This window comes from Chrysemys picta, chromosome 13 (assembly GCF_011386835.1).
Source record: "Chrysemys picta bellii isolate R12L10 chromosome 13, ASM1138683v2, whole genome shotgun sequence".
Taxonomy (NCBI): domain Eukaryota; kingdom Metazoa; phylum Chordata; order Testudines; family Emydidae; genus Chrysemys; species Chrysemys picta.
The window spans coordinates 23397584-23424471 of NC_088803.1; the positions used below are offsets into that span (position 1 = coordinate 23397584).

Below are 26888 nucleotides of genomic sequence, written 5' to 3' on the forward strand. Positions count from 1 at the left end.
CCGCACGTGGGCATGCGGCTGGGAGGGAGATCAGACCACCAGCCCCGCAGAAAGGCATGCAGCAGGGCTTGGAGGACCAGCCCTGCGTGCAGGGGCAGCTTGGACCAGCCCCATGCCTGGGGGGAAGAGGGCTGTGGGAGGTTGTGGCAGGTGGCAGGGGGCTCAGATGGGAGATGGGTGTCACAGGCAGGTGGCAGGGTGGCTCGGGCCAGCCCTGGTCACCAGTGGGGAGGGGGGACCTCAGGCTGGGCAGGGAGGACTTGGACCAGCCACGTGTGTGTGTGTGTGGGGGGGGGAGGGGCAGCCTGGGGGTGTCCCATTTTCCTTTTGGGAAAATATGGTCACACCCTACTTGCCGTCTGTTGGGAGTCTGGCCTCAGGGAAAGGCAGCTATCCACACTCAGTCACCTTTCCCTTCGCTCACTTGTGTTTGCAGCTTTCACGCTTTGCTCCCCAGCTGGACAAGTAGATTCTCTTCTGGATTCCGTCTCATCTCCCTTCCACATCTGGCATGGCTGGGCCTGTCTCCTTTCCAGAGCAGGAAAGCCCGCTCCAATTGTTAAATAGTTACAGCAGTAGTTTAGCTATCAGTGGGAGATGTAGACAGGCAACACAACCTTTAGGTCTTAATTCAGTGAAAGGGAGGGAGGGAGTGTGTGTATGTTTGTGTTTTGCACACGCAGGCAGGAGACCCTTTCCATGTATAATTACCAAGTTATTTAACCAGAGTAGAATACTCCATCTTGGAACTCTGACCTACTGTTTGCTGGACCTTTGAAGCCACTGGAGAGCTTTGAGATCCATATAATTAATTACCTAAACATTCTAAAGCTCACTGGGATCCTCAATCACTGTCCAAGTCCATATAGAAGTGCAAAATAGTATAGCAATATTGCATTCCTTCCTTTGGTCCCTTTGCCAGTAGCAAGCATTATAATTAACCATTTTCTTGCCTCGCTTCCCTGGCCCCTCATGTTTCAGGCACTCAGAACTTTCCAAACATTCACCTTTTAGAGTGAAACTTTCTGTGGCTGAGCTCTGCCCAAAGAGTAATTATTTTGGGGACGTCTCAAGGAAAAAGACGGGATCCATCCACCCTCCTGAGTTATGGGAAAGGAGGCGCATTCATCCAACTGTAAAAACATTCTAACTCCTTTAACCTGTTTACAGCAAAAGTGGCTGAACTTTGCAAGCTGGCATGTAGCCAGCCCTCAGTGAGGAATGTGCGCTTTCCTAAGCTTGAATAAACTACCTTTCAGTTAACTGCTGAGAACATTTCAAAGCAACCTACTGAAGATGCTCAGTAAATGGCTTTGGGAGTTACGCCCTACACATATTCCCATCTGTTTAAGCTTGCAGGTGTGTTCAGAGAATCCACGGTTTCATGCCTGCTTTCTGAATAGCCTGTTTTCCTTCATCAGAAAGTAAATGCAAATAAAAGTAACAGGATGAAGGTTTTCACCAAAAGCTGAAATATTTGCATGTCCCAACTTATTGCAATTTTGGCAATAGTATTTGTAGTATTTTCTAGTCCTGTTTTCCTTGTTCAGTGTGTAACTCAACTTATTAAAGACTACACTGTAAAACATGCAGGAGCGTGCGGTGGCCATTTAGCACTGTGCCACCTGACTGCTGTATCCAGGCAGCCTTGTGTTTAACGTAGACAGTTTACACACAACTCTTGGAGAGTTCATTCAGTAGAGTTTCTCTGGAGTCAAACATGCTTCCCCACAGTCCTGAAGTTCTCAGCTCAAGCAAACATTATGTTGACTCTTGGCATGACTGAATTCTGTAAGCTGTCTGGACTTCCTAATTTTGGGGCACCACTGTCCATCCCTGGCTTGTAAGTATTAGCTCATCTCACTTGTTCTTCAGACTGCAGGTAGAAGCATGAGCTGAAGTTTGGTATAAATTCCATGTAACTGTGTTCCAACCAATGCTTTTCCTAGCCCTTTCGTTTGGGGTGGGCAAGGTGTGCTGAAGTTTTCTGGCTGTCAGTTGCTGTTAAAGTCAATAGCCAAGAGCAGCATTCATGGAGCCCTCATGATATTTGTGCACTAAGGAGAAGATTGGCCAGCACATTCGGCAGAGTGAAGGCACTAGGCAATTTGAATGATTTTGTTCATTTAAATCCCAGCTGGCTGTGTAAAGCCCTCTGGGAACACACGACTTTTTAAACTGTAAAATCCTTTTGGCTGTGTGAGATTCTTGGTATTTGCCTTAAGTACCACGAACCAGAAAATTCTAACTACTGCTGCTGAGATAAGTGTATGGAAGTTACTTTGAGCAAATTGAGGTTATCAACTTCCAGTGTGATCAACCAATTGATTATTGAGCAGGGCTTGCCAGTTTCCTTCCACAAACTCCTACAGTGCAGGAAAGTTGGGCGGTATAGATCAGCTGGTGGAACAAAAACATTCCAAAAATCTCGTCCCTCCGCTCGTGAAACTTGAGCAGATTAACAGGCTCTTTAGAGCAGAGGCTGACAGACTTTCCAGTCATGACTAATGCTTTGCCTGAATGGGCGAAGGATTAACTAAGGGTTTGTCTTCACTGCAAAGCGTTAAAATTGGTTTCATAACCAGCTGTTGCTCCTACCTCACCTCCATTCACACACAAAACCCTCACACGCAAGTTTGGTGGTGCTTTCAACCTGGGCTAGCTGGTGGTATGGGTAAGAGCCTGGGTGCCACTTCCACTTGGGCTGGTAACCCACCCGCTTTTGCGGTGACGACACAGACTAACTCACTCCAGAGCTGTAGTCCTCCAATGCCTACACACAATTCCCCTTGTGCGCAGAGGACAGACGAGTTCTCCCACAGTTTGCTGGGGAGAAATCAGAGCAGCTCATCCTACTACAGTGCAAAGAACCACGGGATATGCCCCCTGAAGTCCTCGTCACGCAAAGCACTAGTGAAGACACAGTACCTCTGAGTTCTGTCATGTGGCTGCTCATGCCCACGTAGGCTTACTTGGCTGTAGATCACATGGGCTAACTCTGCAGTGGAGATGTAACACTTTCCCACTAAAGGTAACTGAAAAGGCACCGGCAGAAGGAGAAGCAGCACAGAAAGGAACAGGAAATAAGAGCCACCATACAGTTATAAATAAAAGCAGATTCTTTATTTGGAAAACAAAGTGGTGAACGTTTGCTGAGCACCAACAAGACAAAGTTATTTTATTGCCCTTTTGAAATAAACTCTCAACTCTGTTATCTCCAAACATTACCCATGGGATTATCCCCATCTTGTAACAGCAGAGAAAGCAGGAACATTACCCCCTGGAAATTCAGCCTCTTTCTCTTCTGTGACAGGCACACTGGACTATCAGAATTACAGTGCCATCCTCTAAGAGACAAGTGACCTGGGAAATCCCACCCTCCTGGGCACATCTGTTCTCTACACTCACCTGCTTTCTCTGCTGGTAGTTGTGGAAGCTCTCACTGGAGGGAAAGAGGGACTGACTGAGCCCTATATATAGAATCATAGAACTGGAAGGGACCTCGAGAGGTCATCTAGTCCAGTCCCCACAACACAAGCTTTGAGTGAAGGCACCATAGAAGCAATTGTTGTAAATAGATAAGCTTATAAAATTACTTTAGCAAAATCTGGTCACTGAAGTTTAAAAAATATATTTGCTTTATGAAGAAAATGTAACAGAAAAATCACATGGCACTCTACAAAGGCACAACAAAAATTACCTGAGCCATTTAGGCAGCAGGGGGACTTTGATGCAAATCAATATACGAGGGTTTCTATCAAGCTGACTTGGGAAGAGAATAGAAACCCTCTGTCTAGCAATGCGTGATCAAAGACATACATTGGCAAACATGATAGCAATTAACTCATATTCCAATAAACTCAGCATGGAAAAAATGTTACTTGGTTGTCAGTTTTCTGCAGTTCCATGCACCATGTGGGCTTTGAAATCTAGTCATAAGTCAGGATTGTAGTAAGTACTGAAGTAACTGATTCATATGTATAAATTCTTAGAATTTGGGAGGCCAGGTTTGCTGTTTTTATTGCCTCTACTTATAATTACATCATTAACTCCAATTCTTCCACATAAGAATTGCCAGTAGCTACATTTTTTCTGTGTAGCATCTCTGTAAAGAATGTTTAATTTCTACCATTCAGCAGAAACTAAAGATACATGGTGTGTAAATCAGGGAACCGAGAGTGATCCATTTCAGAGGTGCTGAGCAATAAATGACGTGCGACAGAATTTGAATACGATTGATACATAAGCAGAGATGCTCTTCCTGTTTCTTTGGAGATGTGCACGGCAGGTACCCTCTCCTCTACTCTTGCTTTGCTCCAGGTAGCTTCACAGGAGCCCAGCCCTGCATCTTGTAATAGGACACCAGCTGCTTAGGAACTTCAGCCAGGACTGTCTGGGAAAGAGCCTCCCGAGGAGCCTGCAGGAGACACCAGTGTGAGCAAACTAACGTGACAGCACATAATAAAGGGCCACGTTATCCATCAATTCCCCTCAAACAAGGAAAGACCCAAAACGATGTCTCTACAGCTTCAGCTCTCGTGCAATAGGGATTGTAGGGAATTCTGGGCAATTAGTACAGCACTCTCATTGAAACACATTAGAACATAGTAGAGAGACCAGGTGGGTGAGGTAGTATCTTTTATTGGACCAACTTCTGTTGGTGAGAGAGAAGCTTTGAGCTTACATGGAGCTCTTCCTCAGGTCTGGGAAATGTGCTCAGAGTGCCACAGCTAAATACAAGGTGGAACAGATTGTTTAGCACAAGTAGTTAATGCATATTTCAAGGTGAAGTGGCCCTTGAAATCAACATTGATCCAAGCTCCGACCCACTAAACCTCAGGTAAGAGTGACTGCACAGGTGGGTATGCTCTCAGAACCCATGGCAGAACTTCCCTGTAAATACTGAGAGTTTGGTGATGTGTTTGAAAAGAAAAACACGAATATCCTCCCCTGCCCGAACCCTGAGACTGCCCAACAGATCTGCAACCAGAAGTGCAGTTTCCATTTCGGCGAATCTACACTAGGTTGGAGCCCAAACTCGCAGTTTTATGAGATTATCTCCAACAAAATCTAACAGGTTCATTCATAAATCACCAACACCGGCTGGAGCACCAGTTCTCTTAATTAAGAAGAAAGATGGCAGCCTCCGGTTCTGTGTGGATTACCAAGCCTTGAATCAAATCACAATCAGGAATCGATACCTGCCACCCCTAATTCCTATTGTCTGTCATCTCCCTGTTCCCACTCTGCAGTTTGCTACTAATCAACAGAAAATAGAAACCATGAAACCTGAAGCAACATCAGGAAGGGCTTCCCTGGGCTCTGACTGGAAGAACACCAGGAATTCTAATTGATCAGGGCAGGGCATCCTATTTAAATCTAAAGAGAGGCACAGGAAGTTGTCCACACAACTGGGCTTTACCTGGCTAGTACACTGACCCCTGCAGACTTATCTGATTCCTGACCCCGGCTTCCTTGCCTTGTTCCTGATCCTTGCCCCCTGGTCTCCAACTACAGTCCAACCCTTGGCTTGACTCCTGATTCTGCCTCCGGCTCTGACCCTTGGCTTGACTCCCAACTCCAACTCCTGCTCCAACCACTAGACCCAGCCTCCTACATCCCAGCCCTGACATTAAGGCCTCTTCTATACAAGAAAGTTTTTCAGTATAACCTAAGTTGTGAATTAACTGAATGCCATTGTACCAGTAGAGTCCCCACTTCCCCCCAAATGTGGCCACTCTTATTCAGTAGAAGAGGGCCCTTTTCAGTTTAGTATAAACCTTTTCCCAGGCAACAGAAGCTAACCTGAAAAGAGCCAATCTAAGTTTTTAAACTAAATTATATGGAGAACCTCATATTCCCTACTGTGCAGCCAAAGAAAGAATAGCTTATTGCAGATGACAGCAATTCTATGAATCTGAAGAAATTTGGACCCCGTTTCTAGATACATTTAGATAAAAAATATTGAGATGCTGTAAGAATACAGACCTCCCTCCATTCCACCTAACCCCTCCAATTCCTCCCCCTGGTGCCTCCTTCCCTCCTTTGCAATAGTCATGTATGTTTATTTTATCCGTCACCCTAACATGTTATACCTACGTGGAATTGTCTGGTTTTGCACCTTTGACAAGTTGTAAAACTACAAAATTCTATTGCAGACCCTATAAAACAGGAGGTATTTGGACCCATACAAGCTGTAAGTTGTTTACCTTTTTGTACTTTTAATTGCGTCTTTTTGAAAATCAGTAAGAAATCAGTCACAAAAAGTAGCAGCCACTCTTACACCACAACAGGAAAGTCCAAAGGGGGTGTCCTACCAATAGAACTACCCGGGTACAACTGGTAAAAATCCCTGTGGGGGCATGGCCCAAGAGGAGCCAGCCTTCCCAGTAACTGACGGGCTAATCCAGAGGTGGAGGGTGCCAGGCAGGCAGGGCTGAGGTGGTAACATGCTCCGCCCTGCTGGATGCCTCATTCCTGTGCCACCGAGATTATGGAGGCAAAGAGGACAGGCCTAGTGAGGTGACAGCAACTTAACTCACATTCCAGGGGAGATACTGCGCTCAGTCTTCTGATCTCCTGGAGGCTGAGAACATAGCAGAGGCAACATGCTACGCCCCTGGTTGAATGGAAGTACCTCCACTTAGTCTCTTGCTCCTCAACCCAACAAGCTGGGAGTGCTCAGCTTCTGATGGGCAGGAAACATCTCTCAGTTCTCTGAGGAACAGTCTCCAGAGCAATTTTGGGCGACACTTCCTCGCAGACAACTCACTGGCTTCATACACTAATTAAATAGTTAACAGATTCTCTACAGAAACACTCTTCTCTCAGATCAAACCTGTGACAACTGTGTCAAATAAAAGATAACTTACATTGAGGAACTGTCTGAAAGGCACAAACTGTACAATGTCTCGTGCAGCTGGCTCCCCTGTCAAGGACTTTAATACGCCGTCATCCCCATCCAGGAATTCCATGGCTTTGAAATCAGCATCGCCAACTCCAACGATAATAACAGACATAGGCAGTTTGGAGGCATTAACAATAGCTTGCCTGGTTTGATCCAGATCAGTGATCTCACCATCTGTGATGATCAGTAGTACGTAGTATTGCTGCAAAACATTAAATCAGGCAATCAGCGAGTTTAACGTCAAACCGCGTGCAAAAGAAGCCTGCCTTAGCTATCGCATCTTCGAGGCAGTGAAAGCAGCTGATGTTGTGGATAAGGCACAGGATTGAATGAAATTCTATTCCCAGTTTTGTCACACAATATATATGTGTGACCCCGGGCTAGTCACTTCTCCCTCTGCAACTCAGATTTTCATCGTCTGGACCTAGTTTTAAAGGGGAAGGGGGGGATTGAGAGGCTTAGGTCAATTAAGTTTATAAAAAATGTTAAGATCTTTGGACAGTAAGTACTAGGGAACAACAAAGTACCATTGAAGCAAGCACATTGGCTGCAGAACCTGCTATTTGATGCTGTTTTCCTTGCTGGTGGTATTGTTACAAAGGATAAAGAAATTAACTTGAAAGTGACTTTACACCCAAGAGGACACCAGAGGGTGCCAGAGCCGGTCCCCTATGGATACCACTGAGGGAAAAACTTCCGGCCCCGGTGCAGGTGGCGAGCACACACACCTACAATGGAATAATGGACACGAGCAAACACTCTAAGAAGAACAAGTAATTGTATCAGGCAACAAAAGCCTTTTGTGTTGGTGAGACTTAGTTTTCAAATTGAATAAATGAAATTGTACAAGTTAATGGCCTGATTTTTAAACAAGCTAGGCATACAGGTGGGCATACAAGCGAGGCATACAGATGAGGTGGACGAGGCTTTCTTCTGGCAACTAGCAGAAGTTGCTAGATCGCAGGCCCTGGTTCTCATGGGAGACTTTAATCACCCTGATATCTGCTGGGAAAGCAATACAGCGGTGCACAGACAATCCAGGAAGTTTTTGGAAAGTGTAGGGGACAATTTCCTGGTGCAAGTGCTGGAGGAACCAACTAGGGGCAGAGCTTTTCTTGACCTGCTGCTCACAAAGAGGGAAGAATTAGTAGGGGAAGCAAAAGTGGATGGGAACCTGGGAGGCAGTGACCATGAGATGGTCGAGTTCAGGATCCTGACACAAGGAAGAAAGGAGAGCAGCAGAATACGGACCCTGGACTTCAGAAAAGCAGACTTTGACTCCCTCAGGGAACAGATGGGCAGGATCCCCTGGGAGAATAACATGAAGGGCAAAGGGGTCCAGGAGAGCTGGCTGTATTTTAAAGAATCCTTATTGCGGTTGCAGGAACAAACCATCCCGATGTGTAGAAAGAATAGTAAATATGGCAGGCGACCAGCTTGGCTAAACAGAGAAATCCTTGCTGATCTTAAACACAAATAAGAAGCTTACAAGAAGTGGAAGATTGGACAAATGACCAGGGAGGAGTATAAAAATATTGCTAAGGCATGCAGGAGTGAAATCAGGAAGGCCAAATCACACTTGGAGTTGCAGTTAGCAAGAGATGTTAAGAGTAACAAGAAGGGTTTCTTCAGGTATGTTAGCAACAAGAAGAAAATCAAGGAAAGTGTAGGCCCCTTACTGAATGAGGGAGGCAACCTAGTGACCGAGGATGTGGAAAAAGCTAATGAACTCAATGAGTTTTTTGCCTCTGTCTTCACGAACAATGTCAGCTCCCAGATTGCTGCACTGGGCAGTACAATATGGGGAGAAGGTGACCAGCCCTCTGTGGAGAAAGAAGTGGTTCGGGACTATTTAGAAAAACTGGACGTGCACAAGTCCATGGGGCCGGATGTGCTGCATCCGAGGGTGCTAAAGGAGTTGGCGGGTGAGATTGCAGAGCCATTAGCCATTATTTCTGAAAACTCATGGCGATCGGGGGAGGTCCCAGATGACTGGAAAAAGGCTAATGTAGTGCCCATCTTTAAAAAAGGGAAGAAGGAGGATCCGGGGAACTACAGGCCAGTCAGCATCACCTCAGTCCCTGGAAAAATCATGGAGCAGGTCCTCAAGGAATCAATTATGAAACATTTAGAGGAGAGGAAAGTGATCAGGAACAGTCAGCATGGATTCACCAAGGGGAAGTCGTGCCTGACTAACCTAATTGCCTTCTATGATGAGATAACTGGCTCTGTGGATGAGGGAAAAGCAGTGGATGTGTTATTTCTTGACTTTAGCAAAGCTTTTGATACGGTCTCTCACAGTATTCTTGCCGCCAAGTTAAAGAAGTATGGGCTGGATGAATGGACTGTAAGGTGGATAGAAAGCTGGCTAGATCGTCGGGCTCAACGGGTAGTGATCAATGGCTCCATGTCTAGTTGGCAGCCGGTTTCAAGCGGAGTGCCCCAAGGGTCGGTCCTGGGGCCGGTTTTGTTTAATATCTTTATTAATGATCTGGAGGATGGTGTGGACTGCACTCTCAGCAAGTTTGCAGATGACACTAAACTAGGAGGCGTGGTAGATACACTAGAGGGTAGGGATCGGATACAGAGGGACCTAGACAAATTAGAGGATTGGGCCAAAAAAAACCTGATGAGGTTCAACAAGGACAAGTGCAGAGTCCTGCACTTAGGACGGAAGAATCCCATGCACTGCTACAGACTAGGGACCGCATGGCTAGGTAGCAGTTCTGCAGAAAAGGACCTAGGGGTCACAGTGGACGAGAAGCTGGATATGAGTCAACAGTGTGCTCTTGTTGCCAAGAAGGCTAACGGCATTTAGGACTGTATAAGTAGGGGCATTGCCAGCAGATCAAGGAACGTGATCGTTCCCCTTTATTCGACATTGGTGAGGCCTCATCTGGAATACTGTGTCCAGTTTTGGGCCCCACACCACAAGAAGGATGTGGAAAAATTGGAAAGAGTCCAACAGAGGGCAAAAAAAATGATTAGGGGTCTGGAGCACATGACTTATGAGGAGAGGCTGAGGGAACTGGGATTGTTTAGTCCTCAGAAGAGAAGAATGAGGGGGGATTTGATAGCAGCCTTCAACTACCTGAAGGGGGGTTCCAAAGAGGATGGAGCTCGGCTGTTCTCAGTGGTGGCAGATGACAGAACAAGGAGCAATGGTCTCAAGTTGCAGTGGGGGAGGTCTAGGTTGGATATTAGGAAACACTATTTCACTAGGAGGGTGGTGAAGCACTGGAATGGATTACCTAGGGAGGTGGTGGAATCTCCATCCTTAGAGGTTTTTAAGGCCCGGCCTGACAAAGCCCTGGCTGGGATGATTTAATTGGGGTTGGTCCTGCTTTGAGCAGGGGGTTGCACTAGATGACCTCCTGAGGTCTCTTCCAACCCTAATCTTCCGGTGCACTAGAAGGGGTTGAAAACTTTTAAAGGACTCCTTACTGTCTCATTTTGTGCATCCCATGCCGACCTGCATCCCCTCCAGGGAAGGTTACTCAATTACTTAAATTCATTGGAACTGCACCAAGGGAGGTAGTTCACACTGACCCCTTGTGACAGAGTGTATAAACCCAGTAGTAGGAGTAGGGTTAAGGAACAACTCTGGACCCAGACACCCCACCCTACAGAGCATGCCTCACCTACAGAGCATGCGACAGGTGGAAGTGGGGCCTAAAAGACACCCAGATAGCTCAGAAGGGAGCAGGGAGAAGAACCTGCTACTGAGGAAGAACATGGAAGTTGCTCCTCTGCAAAGAGAGGAACTGATCCACTAGACCCCAGACTGACTAAAGGCACTGTTTGTTCTACCTTACCTTGGTTACAGACTGAAAAAGCTTGAACTATAGCGTGAAGGGGTAGGAAGTGGCCCAGGTAGGACTGTGTTAAGGTGCTCCTGGGTACCTGACCTTGGCTACCCTCACAAGGCCTGGGCCAGAGTCCAGTGGAGCGGGAGGGCCTGGGCTCCCCTACCGCCCTCTAACAACTAGATGTCACCTCCATCAAGCGCCAACCATTGCACCCCACCCTATTCAGCAGTAAGCACAGAGCCAGTGTTTCACCAAGACATTACAAGGTGGAGTAAAGGTCACCTGGCCACCACAGGCTGAGTGAAATACCAGAGATCTGAGCAAGTTGGGGGAACCAAATTAGAGGAGTCCAAGCAGGGAAGGAGAAATCTCTTTGTGATTCCATTCGATCACATCCAGGGAAAGTGGAAAGATCGAGAATGCAGGTCTGTACCGATAAATATGGACTTACAGCAGCCGTTCCTTGCTGTGCTGACTGAGCCGCAAACCTTGCCACATGGTTTATAATAGGAGAGAAATTTGTTGGCCCATAGAGTCGGACCTGAGGCAGTGCCTGGCGATAAGCATCCACAATTCCTTGGATTCCTATGCAACAAAAAGGTCTGAATTACCAGAAAAGCCTTAACATTTTACCTATCTTGCTAATTGTTTTATGAGCATTATCCTTCTGGCATGTTACAATAACCGGTCACATTTAAGGTGCATACAGAAAATCATATTGGACTGATTACACAGCAGCAGCAAGGCGGCAGTGCATGCCCAAGGTGGTAGTCAGCATGGCCAGTGGGAACCTGCAGAGAAGTGGCGGGGTATACGGCAGACTCCTCCCATCTTGTACTTGCCAAATGATTTTCCAAGAAATGACACTGGTTAGTGCTACTAACATAATGCAGCTGATGTGAGAGTTTCCTCTACAAAAGGAGGGTTTGCGGCTGATGGTCTGGTGTGTGCTTAGGCTGGTGACCAGCTGTGACTACTAATTTGTGCAAATGTATTTATTTCTGTTATCTCCCTCCCACATTTTCCTGCTTACGCATCTACTGCATTATTGTCTAAATCCTAAACTGTGAAGTCTCTGGGGCAAAGACTGTGCGTTCTTTGCTTGTATAGTGCCTAGTTCAGTGGAACCATGTCCCCATTTAGGGTCCTTAGCCATTACTAGGCTAGAAATACTATTGAAGACCTTGTCTATGCATGACACTTGCACTGGTTTAACTAAAACCAAGTTGTAAAAATTGATTTAGTGAAACTGTTACAAACTTTTGTGTGGACACTTAAACTGGTTTATTGATTTCGCTTCATTTTGCAATTTATGCTACACTCACACTGCCTGCCACATTGGTTTTAATTGCATAACTGCAGGACCAAGGCTTTCTACATGGCTGGCTTAAAGGGACAACCTTGAGGTAGCAAGGAAAGAGATCCTAGCCATGCAGTGGGCAACCATATTCACTCTGGGAACGAATACTTGGATTCACACAGGGAAACTCACAGATTTGCAATTTTCTGCTGGCCCCAGACAAGATAGAAAAACTAAAGTTTCTTAAACTTAATGAGCATGTGCTAGGTACTGAATAAAGAGGGAATGAGACAGTCCTAGCTCCAAGGCCTTTATAAACCAACTCAAATGAAAGAACAACAATTAAAAAGAGGATCGTAGACAAGCTACTGTTTAACAACACAGGTTTTGAGAACAAAAGAAATAAAACTTCAATACTTTTAAAAGCCACATTTGCAAAAGGATGAATATTTAGTGAACACTTGGGTGAAGAAATGATATATATGAATCCAGAGTATTTGGAATGAATCATCCACAAACTAAGACCTCTGCTGCCAAAAAGAGCGAACGATTGTTCCATTTCCAATTTCTGTGGGGATAAAAAACTGAATAATTTAAACCAGCAATTCTCCTATTCAAGAAACATTAACAAAGACAAATGTGTGCTTACCCTGACAATAGGGGTTGTTGGGGTTAAAGTTCAAGGCAAACTCATGAGACACCTGGAAGAGAGAACATTTACATCCATTTAGTGAAACACTGACACGCATACAAGAAGTGCTGGCAGAATTCTGAGAAACCTACCTGCCAGTTTGGAGGAACCTGAGCTCCAAACCCAAACGCAGGAAACAGCTTATCTCTGCAGGAGAAAGGGAAACAATAAGAAGCCTGAAAAATTGGGATATCCACCCCCCACTGCCTCCCCTTATCGCTGCTTCAATTGATGGAAGGTGAATGCTGCATAGGACCCAATCCTGTTCCCAGTGAAATCAGCAGGAGGTGGTGCAGGTCCTGTGAAAGCATGCTGCTGGGGTTCAGTGCTGCAAAGCTTGCTTTGGGTCACTGAAAAGAGAAGCTCAAATCCCCATTCAGGAGAACACCAAACCCCTCATCCGCAGTTTCTGCTCACATAAGGCCTGCCTACAACTTAACAGCAAGGATGCTGCAGGACAGGACTGGCATTCAGGGACAGAGCTAAATGTGGACACTTATCCAGAGATATTCGTTCCTCATTTTCATGAGCCCCAAAATGACTCCCAGTTTTGAAAGACAGAGAGAGAGCTGCAGCCGCATCTCATTTCCAAAGTGCAGTTGAGTTGCACAGTATAAAGGAATACAAGTATGCAGCAAAACCAGCCAGTACAGGCAGATCAGCACAGGCGCATGGGATCATCTAGTCTGATGTCCGCATAACACAAGCCAGAAAATATCACTCAGCTGTTCCTGCATCAAGCCCAACCACTTCTGGTTGAACTAGAGCAAAGCACCTCTTTCATGAAGACATCCCAGCTTTGGTTTACAGACTTAAAGAGATGGAGAATCCATCACATTCCTTGGTAATGATTAATTACCCTCACTGCTAAACATTTGCACCTTATCTCTAGTTTCAATTTGTCTAGCTTTAATTTGGCAGAAATTAAAGTTCTCCACATGTAGGTACTTAGATTGATCAGGTCATCTCTTAAGCTTCTCCCTGATAAATTGGCCTCCTTTAGTCTCTCACTGTAAGGTGGGTTTTTCAGTCCTTACATCATTCTTGTCAGGGCCAGCTCCAGGCACCAGCTTGGCAAGCAGGTGCTTGGGGCGGCCACTCCGGAGAGGGGCAGCAGGTCCAGCTATTCGGCGGCAATTTGGCGGATGGTCCCTCACTCCTGCTCGGAGTGAAGGACCTTCCGCCGAATTGCTGCTGCAGATCGCGATCACGACTTTTTTTTTTTTTTTTGGCTGCTTGGGGCGGCCAAAACCCTGGAGCCGGCCCTGATTCTTGTGCCTCTTCTCTGAACCCACCCTAATTTTCCAACCTCCCTTTTGAAGGGTGGACAACAGAACTGGACATCAGCTCAAGCTCAACATGGCTAAAATAGAGCTCTTGATCTTCCCCCCCAAGCCCTCCCTGCTACCTCCTTTCTCAATAACTGTGGATACCACTGTCATCTTTCTTGTCACTCAGGCCCATAACTGGGATGCCATCTTCAACTCAAACCTCTCTCTAGGTCCTCACATCCTGGCTGTCTACATCCTGCTAATTTCTTCTGCATAATATCACTAAGATACAGCCTCTCCTATCCATCCGTGCAGCTAAAACTCTTTTCCAGGCTCTCCACAGCTCAATTAATGCCACATCCTTCTCTCTGGCCTGGACAAATGCAGTCTTGTCCCACTGATATCCATTCAGAATGCTGCTGCAAAGACCATTGTCCTAGCCCGTTGCTCTGACTATGTAACCTCTGTTTGCATCCTTCCACTGCTTCCCTCTTTTCTACTGTATCAAACACAAGCTAGCTGTCTGCACTTTCAATACCTTACACAGCCTATCCCCACCCTACCTACCATCTCTAATTCAGTGATGAAAGGTCACACTTCTGTGGCAAGGGGTGCATTTCCTGGCCCATGCTGTGGTGCAGAATTGTGGCACACAATTAGATGATCTAGTAACCCAGTGATCTCATCTACTCCGGAACTGTGGAAGGATCATTAGAGATCAAACTCAATCCTGGTCAGAGAATGGCCTCTGTCTAACCCTATTTAACCAGAGGGATGGTCACAACAAGGAAGGGGCTACAGGGACTGCAGAAAGATGGTTGAGAATTCCAGTATCTCTCTCGGGACACATACTGTCCCACTGAAAAAAAAAATTATATTTCAGGTTAAGAGAGGACTAAAGCCAGACAGAGCTCATCAAAACTAGAGAGCTGGCTAGCACATGTTTCCCACTGAATTAAGACTTGAACAAGCACGGCATTCAGGCATGAAATGTGTCACCGGCAACAAAAGATTAACACTTGACAGCAGCATTATACATTAACCTATAGCCCTTGACTGCCAACACTTAGAAATGCACATTTTTCAGAAGCCTGTGGATGAATGAGTTAAAGCCGGGGTTCTCAAACTGGGGGTCGGGACTATTACATGGGGAGGTCGCGAGCTGTCAGCCTTCACTCTAAACCCCGCTTTGCCTCCAGCATTTATAATGGTTTTAAATACATTAAAAAGTGTTTTTAATTGATAAGGGGGGGGTCACACTCAGAGGCTTGCTATGTGACAGGGGTCACAAGTACAAAAATTTGAGAACCCCTGAGTTAAAGAACCTCTTACATACGTGTCATAATCCTGGACCACATTCCCCACACTCCAGATGGCAGTCAGGTATTCATTTATCCCATTTGGACTGATGTAGTGAAGAGAATCTGGTGACTTTGGATCTCCATTGGAGCCAGTGAAGTCTATACCCACCTGATTAAGAAGATAAGAACAGCAGGCCACTGAAGCGTCACCAGGTAAGCAAGACAAAGAAAACACTTATATCCAGAAACTGAAGCTCACCCCTAGCCCAACACTTGTGCACATGCAGACTGGCACCAAATCTCCCCAGCACCAATGAACAGTACTGCTCTTGGACCCCTCCACTCCCTGGAAGTCGTAGGCAGGCACTGGCACCTGTGACAGGGCACAAGTAGGTATTGGCACCCTATTCCTAGGGAATGGACAGACACCAGCTTGTTTACTGCTAGTCTAAAAATAAATTACCTGAGAGGAGTTTAAGAAGCTCCCTGCCTATTAAAGTTACTGTGAGATGCAAAGCAATGCTAATGACAATCAACCAAAGAAATTACTTTGAGAGATATTAGGGAGGAAAATGTCTATTATATAAAACCTCTAAATTATTATGTTGTCAGTCACAAAGACATAAAGCAGGTGAGCAACTCACTGTGAAGTTAATCTGGCAGCCTCCCATGACGTAATCCAGGAAAGAGTATTCAGTTTCAATCTAAAGGAACAAATACTCAGGGTTACACCTCCTCTCCCGCAGGGACAGAAAAGCTGGCAGTTTGGAACATAAGCTTACCTTGCAGGATTTTATCCTAACAATTCCAGAGTTTTTGTAGCTCTTTTTCTTTTGTTTCTTCCCAGGGTGAATGCATTCAAACTCCACCTACAGGACGCAATGCACATAAGAGCCCGATTACTGACATACTCACCTGAAGAAAGCAGAGTTTCAGGAGTTTAAACCAGAGCAGTGCAAAGGATGTGATTCAATCCAGCCCTCCCCTCCAAAAATAGTGAAAGTAATGGGATTTTTAAACACACATACAGTAAACAGACATAGATTTTAATCACTCTGCCACATTCTCTGTTTCAACAACCATATTTTAAAAATAGTCAGACTTTCAAGAAAAGTCTATTGCTCTAGAAAACTGGCCTCCTGATGGTAGGGATAAGTCAGCTATGCAGCAAGAACACTCCTGGTATGTCTCCTGCTATGCTGGAGTGAACAAGGGGGGGAAGCTACTCTGCTTTTGCCTGATTCTCCAGAGACAAAGGAAAATGGAGATGATGAAAGCATGGCACAGGAACTAGACAAAGGACACCAAAATATCTTCAGGAGGAGGAGATGCAACAGCACCCAGGAGTTACAGATTGGGGTGCTCGGGCTGCAAAATGTATTTACTTTTCTGGGATGTATGTTTATGACATTACAGCACAAATAAAATAACTTTTGAATGTGGAGCAGAGCTCTACACTAGGACTATCCAACAATCTCTTGCAAATCCTTTGCAGTGAGTTATGGCCCCCTCAGCTGAAAAAATGGGGAAGAAAAAGAAAAAGCTCACCGGAGAGCTGCCACCTGCTTTCTGCAGCTGAGACAGGTTAGTTTCAAAACTGCCTATCAAGTCATGTGACCCATCACTATCATAATCTGAACAATGTACCTGAAAGGAAAGAAACAGCAGACAATGGACAAGGGTATTGTATCAGGGAGAATTACACTGCTCACCACATGATCTCTCGCTTCCAGCAGCTTTGCAGTGATGCAAGTGAACTCCCCTATTAAATCAGAACTGGTGCTGTCATCCATATCACTAACTGAAACCTGACAGTAAAAGAGACACTCAAAGTGAATCCTGGTTAGAGACAGAGAAATACCGCTACTCATCCGTTTAGCTAACCGGCAATTAAATGCAACTCACATGCACAGCAGAAGTTTTGCTTCAATCAGGATCTCTCCCCAACTAAATTGATCTGCTTTGCTACTGAATATTGTTTACTTCTATGTAGGTTCAGAAGTATAAACATGATTTTATTCTGCAGAAGGTACTCAATTGGAATATGGGGAAAGAAGCAGTAAGAATGCTGTACCCAACATCTTCCAAAGTCTTTCAGATTTGCTTACATAAAAATAGTAATATGGACTGTATTGGAGATAGGCTAGGTTTCTGCTCTGTGGAACTGCCAATCTTCTTGTGTATTTTGCACAGTATCAAGCAGATTATCTATATTTGAATTATTAATCACGTTTAGATCAGCCTGGAGACCTGATTCCCCAATGCTAAAGCCAATGCAAGAGATCATGGCATTTAGAACATGCTAAGACCTAAATCAGTTATAGCACCACATGACATTAGCCACTAGAAAGCAGTATGTATGAGGTTTTAATATGCACAAAACACACAACGCATATTACAAATTGCAGAATGCAAGTACTCCAGTGGATCAATCGAGAACCAATGCTTATGAACTGGTGCCTTTCCCCACCTGTTCAAAAACAAACTCCATATGCTCCACAGACTTCAAAACTTACTGACTTTGGGGGGTCTGGCTTTATAAAGAAAAAATTACCACCATCACAAGACACAGCTCAGCACAAGCCATCTCTTCACAATCAGCTTCTCCCAGTGTTCTGCTCTCAGGATGGCTCAGTGAACACTCTATATAAGGGTGTCAAACTCATCCTTTGGAGAGGCCCAAATTACATGTGTAATTATAGCCTACAGGGTTAAATTCAGATCTCACAAACTCCCCTTGTTCCACTGCAGCTTTTCCCACTGGTCATTGGGAAATCTGCACAAAAATCAAGGGTGAAATGTGCCTTTACATAATAAATAATTACTAAAAGTTCAATCAAGTATCTTATTGTCACATTCAACCTCACTCAGTGGAAAAGCATGCTCACTTTTAAGACCACTGTTATTTCTTCCCTTTACTTCTCTTCCTTCCTCCATCCTTCTTCTGTTTCCTCCTTTCCTCTGCATTCCCCACTCTGCAGCCACTTTCAGTTTCCACCATGAGCTTCTCTACCATCCCTTTCATCACACCATCTGCTAAAACCATTTGCAAGTGAACAGATAATGCTCACATTTAAAGCATTGAGGCTGCAGAAATACCTACCTGATCAGCTAACAGGACAGGGAGTTCTCCCCTCAGAACCTTACATCTTCTCCACCTAAAGAGCTACTCCATTCTCCCTTAGATCTGGGTGGGGAAATGAGCCCAGTGAGTCCTCAGAATCCACTTACTCTTTTCCCAGTAAACTCACACCTGCTCACAGGATGGGGTATCTGAGCTCTCTCCCATCGGCACAGAGCGCCTTGTGTACCGGTACAGCTGAGTCACTGCAGCACTGTACGTATAGACATGGGCTACCATTGCTAGACTGTTACGATGCTCGGAAGGAAACAAACGTCTCTGAAACACGCTCTTTTGAGCTATAATGGGCAGTCACAGGCTGTCAGCAGTGACTGCATCAGTGGCCAGCTAGCAATATTGTAGGGAACAGGTCATAACCCAAATGTCAGCAAATATTTTGTCCAATATTTTGTGGGGCCCAAGAAGTCCTCAAAGTGAATAAAGGACGCTCGGCCTCCTAAAAATGAAACTACCAAAATTCACAGAAGGCAGTGGTTTCTGCTCTAACCCTTATGTCATCAGATTGATGGGTAGCTATTTTCTTCTTTAAAATCTCGTTTTACATTTACATGAAGAACTAATTCCAATGAAAGATTACTTTGGTGGAAAGGAATTGCATCAGTTTAAAAATCAAAAAAGACCCTCAAGGACATCAATTTTTGTCACAAGTTGAACGAGTTACTTATTTTAAAAAACAAAAAAGCAAGAAAACCCTGTCAAGGTCACTCTCTGCATCACAATGCAGCAGGGGAGTGGTGCAGTGTGCAAAAGAATTACTGAAATATTGGTAAGACTAACAGATTTGTTTGTGCATAAACTTTCGTGAGTAAAAAGTTTATGCACAAACAAATCTGTTAGTCTTTAAGGTGCCACCAGACTCTTTGTTGTTTTTGTAGATACAGACTAACACGGCTACCCCCTGATACTTGAAATATTGGTGTCAGCACTAATTTGAGGAAATCAAACCGCACCTGTTTATCTTGAACTTTGGTTAAATACTCTTGACCCAAAATATCCTCGCACAAAAGACCTGCAAAGCTGATGTCCAGAAGCCAAATCAAACAAATAAGACTTTGGTGTCCATGTTAAATCATTTGAACAGTTATACTAGTGTATCAGGAGCGCAGAGTGGAGACCTGATTCAGTGATTGCTATGCAGCATGTAGTCATAATAATGGCTACGAGCAGTTTCTACATGAAGCTTAGGAAGCCCCCAAAGTAGACTGACTGAGGGTTCTGTGAAGCAAAAGCTGGACATGATGGCAATGAGTCAAAAAAGGGGGCACACACATCTTGCCCAATCACTCTCTCACCAGGATGTAATTAGATTAAAATCAGGGGCTTGACCACTTGAGATCGTTAAAGATCCTATGACATTTCCCCCCAGTGCCTCACCAAATTCTGACTTGATATTGTATTCTTCAGTGATATTAAACCACGGTTGTCCTTCAACCCAAACTCACCTTTCCACCTGTAATCAGAGGATAATACATCCCTTCTTCACAGGCATGTTGTGGAGTTTGTTTAAATGTCTGTGAATGCTTTGAGGTCCTTGACTGAAAGGCACTATGTGGAAGTGTATTATTAGCATACAGTTGCCCTGAAGTGACGAATACGGATTCCTACTGTAAAGCACAGCTTTCAGAGCCTAGCACACAAAACGGTACATAATGAAATGCCCCCACTCTATGCCATGCTTGCAAAGTACCAAGGATTTTAATCTAGCATCAATTTGGCAAAGAGGGACAACAAACATTACCAACGTGGGCCTAGTCAGTGTCTCTCTCACTTCTCAAATGTCTTTGGGCCAAGAGGATTCCTCTTCTTTGGTCATGGTCAGGTTTTCCCCCAATTATGAAGTACATTAACTTATCACTGAAATCTTTTACCCCATATTTAGCACCCCAAGTCATACTTCAAACCTTTTTTCCTATTTAACAATCTCAGTAATTCTTTGGATTTACCATGCTACACACACACACTGACTGGCATGCATGCCTTTTGCTAAACCTTTAAGATCTGATTCCCAGCACAAGGCTTCCTCACAGGCACAATGAGACAGGAAAACCTAGAAAGAAACGTTTTTTTGGGTTGACTGACCAGATAAAAGGCTGGTTTAGGAAGAACAGCATGTGGTTTTGAATTCATTTATTGTGGAAAGGGTATATTTTTAGACTGCACCTCTAATCAGAAACTTCAGTGAATTAAGAAGATTAGGTAACTACATGGGGTGTTTTAAGATACAGCAAACTGTCTTATGAACGTGGAGTATTATGTTGAAGACCTACTCATGACCTTGAGTCAGACAGAGTCATTTATTGAATGTAAGAGCTCAAGGAGTTAGAACCTAGACCCTTTTCAAGGAAAAGCCTCTGCTCAAGCTGGCAATAGGGAAAGGGTCCCTGCTAATATGAATGGATGTGACCAAAGATGGCACTGGGGTTTACATGGTACCATCGCCTTCCTCAGCACATCAATTTGGTTCAGCATTGAATGAGCCTCTCAGCTACATTCCAGACAATGACTGAAAGTCTGATAATTGTGTATGGATCAGTTGTTAGGGAAGAGTGTGGGAAACTTCACTTTTGCATTTCTCGACCTATTTTAAATTTGACACGTGCTATTGCATTCACATAGATTTTGCATTTAATAAAAATGATCTCTTATTTGCTAATATTTAAATTTTTAAACAACTTTTCTAGATAAGCAAAGATTGAACAGCCTGATAACCACATAGTTAGTTAATGTCAACCCAGAGATCGTGACTTACAATTGCAATGGAATAAGAAAGAGAATCTAATCACTTAAGCATTTCCAAAGACCTTACCTTGATTGGTTTATTGAAGTCCCCTCCACAGAACGTTTGCAAGGGAACACTAAACTTCCTCCAGCATGGATTTAAATTGTTCTTAATCACCTGCAAGATAACAGATACAATAAATAATCTTGCATGGGGGATGCCACATGCAAATTTTTAAGAGCTTTAACATTGTCAAAATCAAGAGTTCTGCACCATGCTGAGGATCTGGAGGCAATTCTTGAGCTGGAGGTTCGGTGTTTCAGACTACGTCTACTCTACAGAGCCTATGCAGGCAGCGCTTTGTCCATACAGTCCCCTACAGTCGACACAGCTTACAATAACATAAGGAGTTTTTGTGCTGGTATAGGAATACCACCTCCCTGAATAACATTAGTTATGTGGACAGAAGCACTGTTCTGTCGACATAGCTGCATCTACGCTGAGGGGTTTGCCAGCATAGCTATGTGGGTCAGAGATGTGGAGGGTTTTCACACCCCTGACCGACACAGCTATGTTGATATCAATTAGAAGTGTAGATCAAGTCTCAGGCTGCGAACCTCTCAGATTTTGCATGCTAAGGACATGTCTACACAACACACTACAGTGGGACAGCTGCAGCTACAAGGCTGTAGACAGATGCTTACTACAGCAACAGAAGGGGTTTTTCCATCACTATAGTAAATCTACCCCCTTGAGAGGCAGTAGCTACAGTGGGGATTAGGTTAACTTAACTACGTTGCACGGGTCATGATTTTTTTTGCAGCCCTGAGCGACGTAGCTAGGGCGGCCTAAAATTTAAGTGCAGACTAAATATATTCAGGGTTGGGCCTGATTAATCCCTGGAGGAGAAATCCTGTAAAACAGGTAATGCAAAAAGCAAGAGCTCACAGCTCAGTAGGTGCCACTCTTTCCTCTAAGTCAGGACTGAACCAATGCGCCAACACCATTAAGGGACACGGCATTTTTTTTCAGATTAAACATTAAAAAAGGTCCTAACATATGGTCATTAAGGAGTCTCTACTCTTGTTAAAGTGCCATAGGTCCTAACCCTAGTATGTTGTGCAAAATCCCAGTGTGGAGAACTACCCTTATGAGTTAGCTTGGAAAATACTTTGGAAACCTTTGAAATGAAACACACTTAATGAAGCGCTAGTTAGCATTAGTGGCACAAGAGTTCAGTAGACACTAAAACTAGTTTCTGTGAAATCACAGCTATAGCCTATTCCCCACAGCACACTCTGTTCTCCCTTTTCAGGCAATGATAGCAGAAACTAAGGCCAGAATAGTTTGTGTCGGTGTGGAAACCCTACCTCTGATCTGTAGACCAGCTGCCATTTTCCACTGTCACTCGGCTTGTAAAATTCCAAAAACGGATCGGATTTGCCCAAAAAATCCTGTAAAAATAAAAAAAAAGAGTAATCAACCCCCCATGCTTTACCCAAATAAATACCAACCACTTAGCGGTGGATATTTGGGGTAGGAGTATGTCACGTTTGGGGACGGGAATGACGGAAGGCTGGCATCCCCAGTGGGACAGAAAGCACGGAGAAGTTAGTGTGGCAGTGCACTTATTCCAATGGCACAGGTGCATCACTATAGCTATGGGTGCATCGTGATAGCTGTTTAAAGGGTCAACCTTCCTAAGTCCTTTAAAATCGACATGCTTAGGCAGATTTGTTGAAATGTGGTGTTCCTCATGGGAGTGTGGGGTAGCATTAGTTATACACATATGGGGTCACTTGATCAAGGGGTTTCCAGGTTACAAGTTGTTTTTAGCCCCCAAAAAACAAGTTTCCTTTGGCTGCCTTGTACTGTTAAACTGAGAAACTAATGACTAGATGAAACAGAGCCCTCTTGGCTGTGAACTCATGCTGCCATTAAATAGTTATCACAGCCCTCCCCTATGACAAAAGGAGTTCTGCACTGAGGGGCTGGAGGGTGCTGCAATGTGAGAGTTGTATTTTGGAGGGAATGTAATCCACGTCTTTGGGGGGGAAGGAATTAGACGTGTAAATGCCTGGGGGGACATTAGGGGTCAGAGGAGTGGGGAAATGTGGGCAGAGGGATTTTGGACTGCAGTGAGGAGGGAGGGGGATAAATAAGGATGGATGATAGGTGAGGCAAGAGAGGTTGGGGACTCAGATGTGGGAGGCACGGCCCCCGAGCTCTGCCAGCACACCCCCACCTCATGTCCTCCACAGCTCTGCCAGTGCACCCAATCCTGCACCTGAAACCGCCCCACACCCTCCAGCACTGCACCCACATCTCAATTCCCCCAGCCCCAATCCTAGTGCACCGCAATCCCCATGCATTCCACAGCTCTGCCAACATATCCCAACCTCCCTGTACCTCAACCTGCCTGCACCTCACAGCTCTGTCAGATCACCCCAACTGCACCCTCCACCTCTGCAGTGCACCCCAACCCCCCTGCAGGCCCCAGAGCTCTGCCAGTGCACACCACCACTCCTGCACCTCATAGCTCTGACAATGCCCATTGCTGGCAATGCCCATTGCTGGCAATGCCCCGGTACTCTCCATTAATGCACATACTTTCACTTTGCCAACCCCACAGTCACTGAAACATATAAGCTCTTCACCTCCTTTTATAACCCATTCACTCTCACCCACAGGATGCCATGTACTAAAGGACAGAAAAGACTGTCAACTTCTTTCCGGTCCCCTGGAGCTGGCAGTAGCCATTGAGAATGATTTGGATACACTCCAGGTACAGTCAGTGTATTAGATGTTAGGTGTATTCAGGGCCGGCTCCAGGAAACCAAGCACGTGCTTGGGGCGGCACCTGGTAAGGGGTGGCCAATCTTGGGGTGGCAGGGGGCAGCACGGTGCGGCGCTCGGCGGGAGGGGGTGTGTGTGTGGTGGTTCCGGCAGCGTAGCACTCGGCGGAGGGTGTTCGGCGGCGCAGCGCTCGGCGGGGAAGGGTTTGGCGGCGCGGTGCTCGGCAGGGAAGGGTTCGGCGGTGCTCCACGCCGGGGGGGGAGGGGAGAGGGAGGGCTTCAGCAGTGCAGTGCTCTGTGGGGAGCGGAGGTGTTCGGCGGCGCAGCGCTCCACGGGGGCGGGGGCTGTTCGGCGGCGCAGCGCTCGGCAGGGGTTTTGGCGGCACTCAGCGGGGGGCGGGGGTGTTCGGCACTGCGGCGTTCGGCAGCGCGGCGGGGGTGTTCGGCAGGGGGGCATTGGCAGCAAATACATCCTTTCAAACTAACATGATTTTTTTTTTCAATGAGATTACAAGTTTGGCTTGTAACAGTGTTGATAGAGAATCTATCGCTGACAATTATTCAATCAAGATGGGATGTTTTCTAAAAGTTCTGCTCTAGGAATTATTTTGGGGCTGTTCTCTGGCCTGTGTTATACAGGAGATCAAACTAGATGATCACAATGGTCCCTTCTGGGCTTGGAATCTATGAAAGCAACAATCTATGAAAGCACAGAGGTTGGGAAGAGAAATAAGAATAAAAGTAATTTACATAAGTAAAAAATTTAGACTTCAGGAGCACTGAAAAAAACTTTCAGTTAAATGAATCACAGCTAAAAATGAACCAAAAATTTCGTTTTCTTTCCCTTAAAACGAGGAGATTACTTACCTGTAGCTGGAGATTCTTCGAGATGTGTGGTCCTTATCTGTACTCCACTAAGGGTTATGCATGTGCGCTATGCGCCCAGAGCCATAGAATCTGAAAGTAATGTCTGTTGGTCCACAAAGCAACCTGGCTCGCCTTGTGCTTCCGTCAGATGTGATCAGTTCCTTCTCTACCGTGAATCAGACAAATCCATAGCAGAGGGGAAGGAGGACAGGAAGTAGAATACAGATGGGAACCACACATCTTGACGACCCTCCAGTTACAGGTAAGTAACCTCATCTTCGTCTTTGAATGATGGCCCCTATTAACAAGCAGTACCTAAGTCGGACAAGGGTGCAAGGTTGAGGATGGAATGGTTGTGTGGAGAACTGCTGTGCCGAAGGAGTTAGCCGCCGAATCCTGCAAATGTTGCAAAGGTGTGCACAGAACTCCATGTGGCCGCTCTATATATGTCCTCTGAGCGGCACGTCCTGGAGGGAGGCCGTGGTCAAAGCCTGGACTCCTGTGGAGCGAGTCCGCAACCTGGTGTGAGGAGGCAGGCCTGATGATAGCAGAGTTTAATGCAACCAGAAATCCACTTAGAGATTCTCTGGGTAGAGATGGCCTGTCCTGAGTCTTTCTGCTACTGCAACAAACAGCCTGGGGGACTCTCTGATGGGTTTCATTGTCTGCAGGTCAAAGGCTAAAGCTCGTTGGACATCCAGGGAACGGAGTCAGCATTCCTCTGCAGATTTGCGTGGCTTTGGGAAGAAAACAGGTAAGTGACTGGATTGATTGATTGATTGATGTGAAGCTAGGAGATTACCTTTGGTAAGAATTTGGAATGTAGGCGCAGGGATACTTTAGCACTATGGAAAATTGTGAAAGGTGGGTCCGCCATCATAGCTCTGAGTTCACCGAGCCCTCTCACGGAAGTGATAGCAACAAGGAAGGTGACTTATGTATAGGAGGGACATAGAGCATGATGCCAGTGATTCAAAGGGTGGTTTCATTAGCAAGGATAGAACTAGGTTCAGGTCCCATTGGGGTGCAAGGGTTTGAATGGGTGGGAAGGGTCTGATGAGGCCCCTTCAAAACTCCCCAGTTAGTGGGTGTGTAAAGATAGAGTGACCTTCCACAGGAGGGTGGAATGCGTTAATTGAAGCCATGTGGATTTTCAGAGAGTTGATGGCAAGACCCAATGCCTTCAAAGACAAAAAGTCCAGGAGGAGAGGGATCCCCATTGATTCTGGTAAAACGCCCTTTTGTTGAACCCAGGAGGCGAAGCATTTCCACTTTGCTCGGTAACAGTGCCTAATGGATTCCTTCCTGCTGCTGGAGAGGATGTCTTGCACAGCTGAAGAACAGGTCTATTCTAAAGCAGATGCCCATCCAAATACCATGCTCTGAGGTGGAGCGCCTATGGTTTGGGATGTTTGAACTCGCCGTTGCACTGGGTCAGCAAAGCGGGGAAGATGGGGATAGGAACTGGTGGACGGGTTGATATGCAAAGGAGCTTGGGAAACCAGAATTGTCTGGGCCAGCAAAGGGTGATCAAAATGATTGTTGCTCTGTCTCATCAAATCTTGTGGAGTACCTGAGATAGGAGCAGTAGAGGAGGGAAGGTGTAGCTGATTTGGTCTGACCGGGGTGTTGGAGAGCATTGCCCTGAGAGTGATGGCTGAGATTTTCCCTGGAGCAGTACCTGGTGCATTTGCTGTTTATATGGAAAGCAAAGAGGTCTCTGGTTGGAATCCCCCATCAGGTGAATCTGTTGTGAACTACCTAATCATGAAGTTCCCACTCATGGTCAATCGCAAAATGTCTGAGCGAGTTCGTGAGCATATTCTGTGCCCATCAAAGATAGGCTGAGGACAAGAGGATCTGGTGAGTGATACGCTAGTTGCAGAGATTGACTGCTTCTGCACATACAGCAGTCGATCTCGTGTGTCCCCCCGTCTGCTGATGTAGAAAACAGTGGTGGTGTTGTCTGACATGACGGGAACGGATGAATAGGAGAAAGGATTGGCATGCTTTCCTTGCATCTCAGAGTTCCAGGATATTGATATGCATCTTGGATTCTCAAAGAGACCACGTTCTCTGTCTCCTG

At 45.6% G+C, this 26888-nt stretch overlaps 1 protein-coding gene across 15 annotated transcripts in view; it reads right to left on the reverse strand.

The window, feature by feature from the left end:
- Positions 1 to 3104: 3104 nt before the first annotated feature.
- CPNE1 (copine 1) overlaps positions 3105 to 26888 on the reverse strand; it is an 88899-nt gene continuing 65115 nt past the window's right edge. For 8 of the 15 annotated variants that reach the window (XM_005310759.5, XM_024111631.3, XM_065565620.1 and 5 more), the window contains 11 exons: positions 22511 to 22594; positions 21228 to 21317; positions 16828 to 16926; positions 16062 to 16148; positions 15924 to 15983; positions 15315 to 15448; positions 12800 to 12854; positions 12666 to 12717; positions 11168 to 11301; positions 6873 to 7109; positions 3105 to 4417 (listed from right to left, as the gene is read on the reverse strand). In XM_005310759.5, the coding sequence (XP_005310816.1) occupies positions 4301 to 4417; positions 6873 to 7109; positions 11168 to 11301; positions 12666 to 12717; positions 12800 to 12854; positions 15315 to 15448; positions 15924 to 15983; positions 16062 to 16148; positions 16828 to 16926; positions 21228 to 21317; positions 22511 to 22594 (1149 nt within the window). In that variant the 3' untranslated portion in view covers positions 3105 to 4300. Of the gene's footprint in view, positions 4418 to 6872; positions 7110 to 11167; positions 11302 to 12665; positions 12718 to 12799; positions 12855 to 15314; positions 15449 to 15923; positions 15984 to 16061; positions 16149 to 16827; positions 16927 to 16991; positions 17088 to 21227; positions 21318 to 22510; positions 22595 to 26888 lie in introns of all 15 variants that reach the window. The other 7 variants (XM_065565621.1, XM_065565624.1, XM_065565622.1 and 4 more) reach the window with 1 other exon arrangement.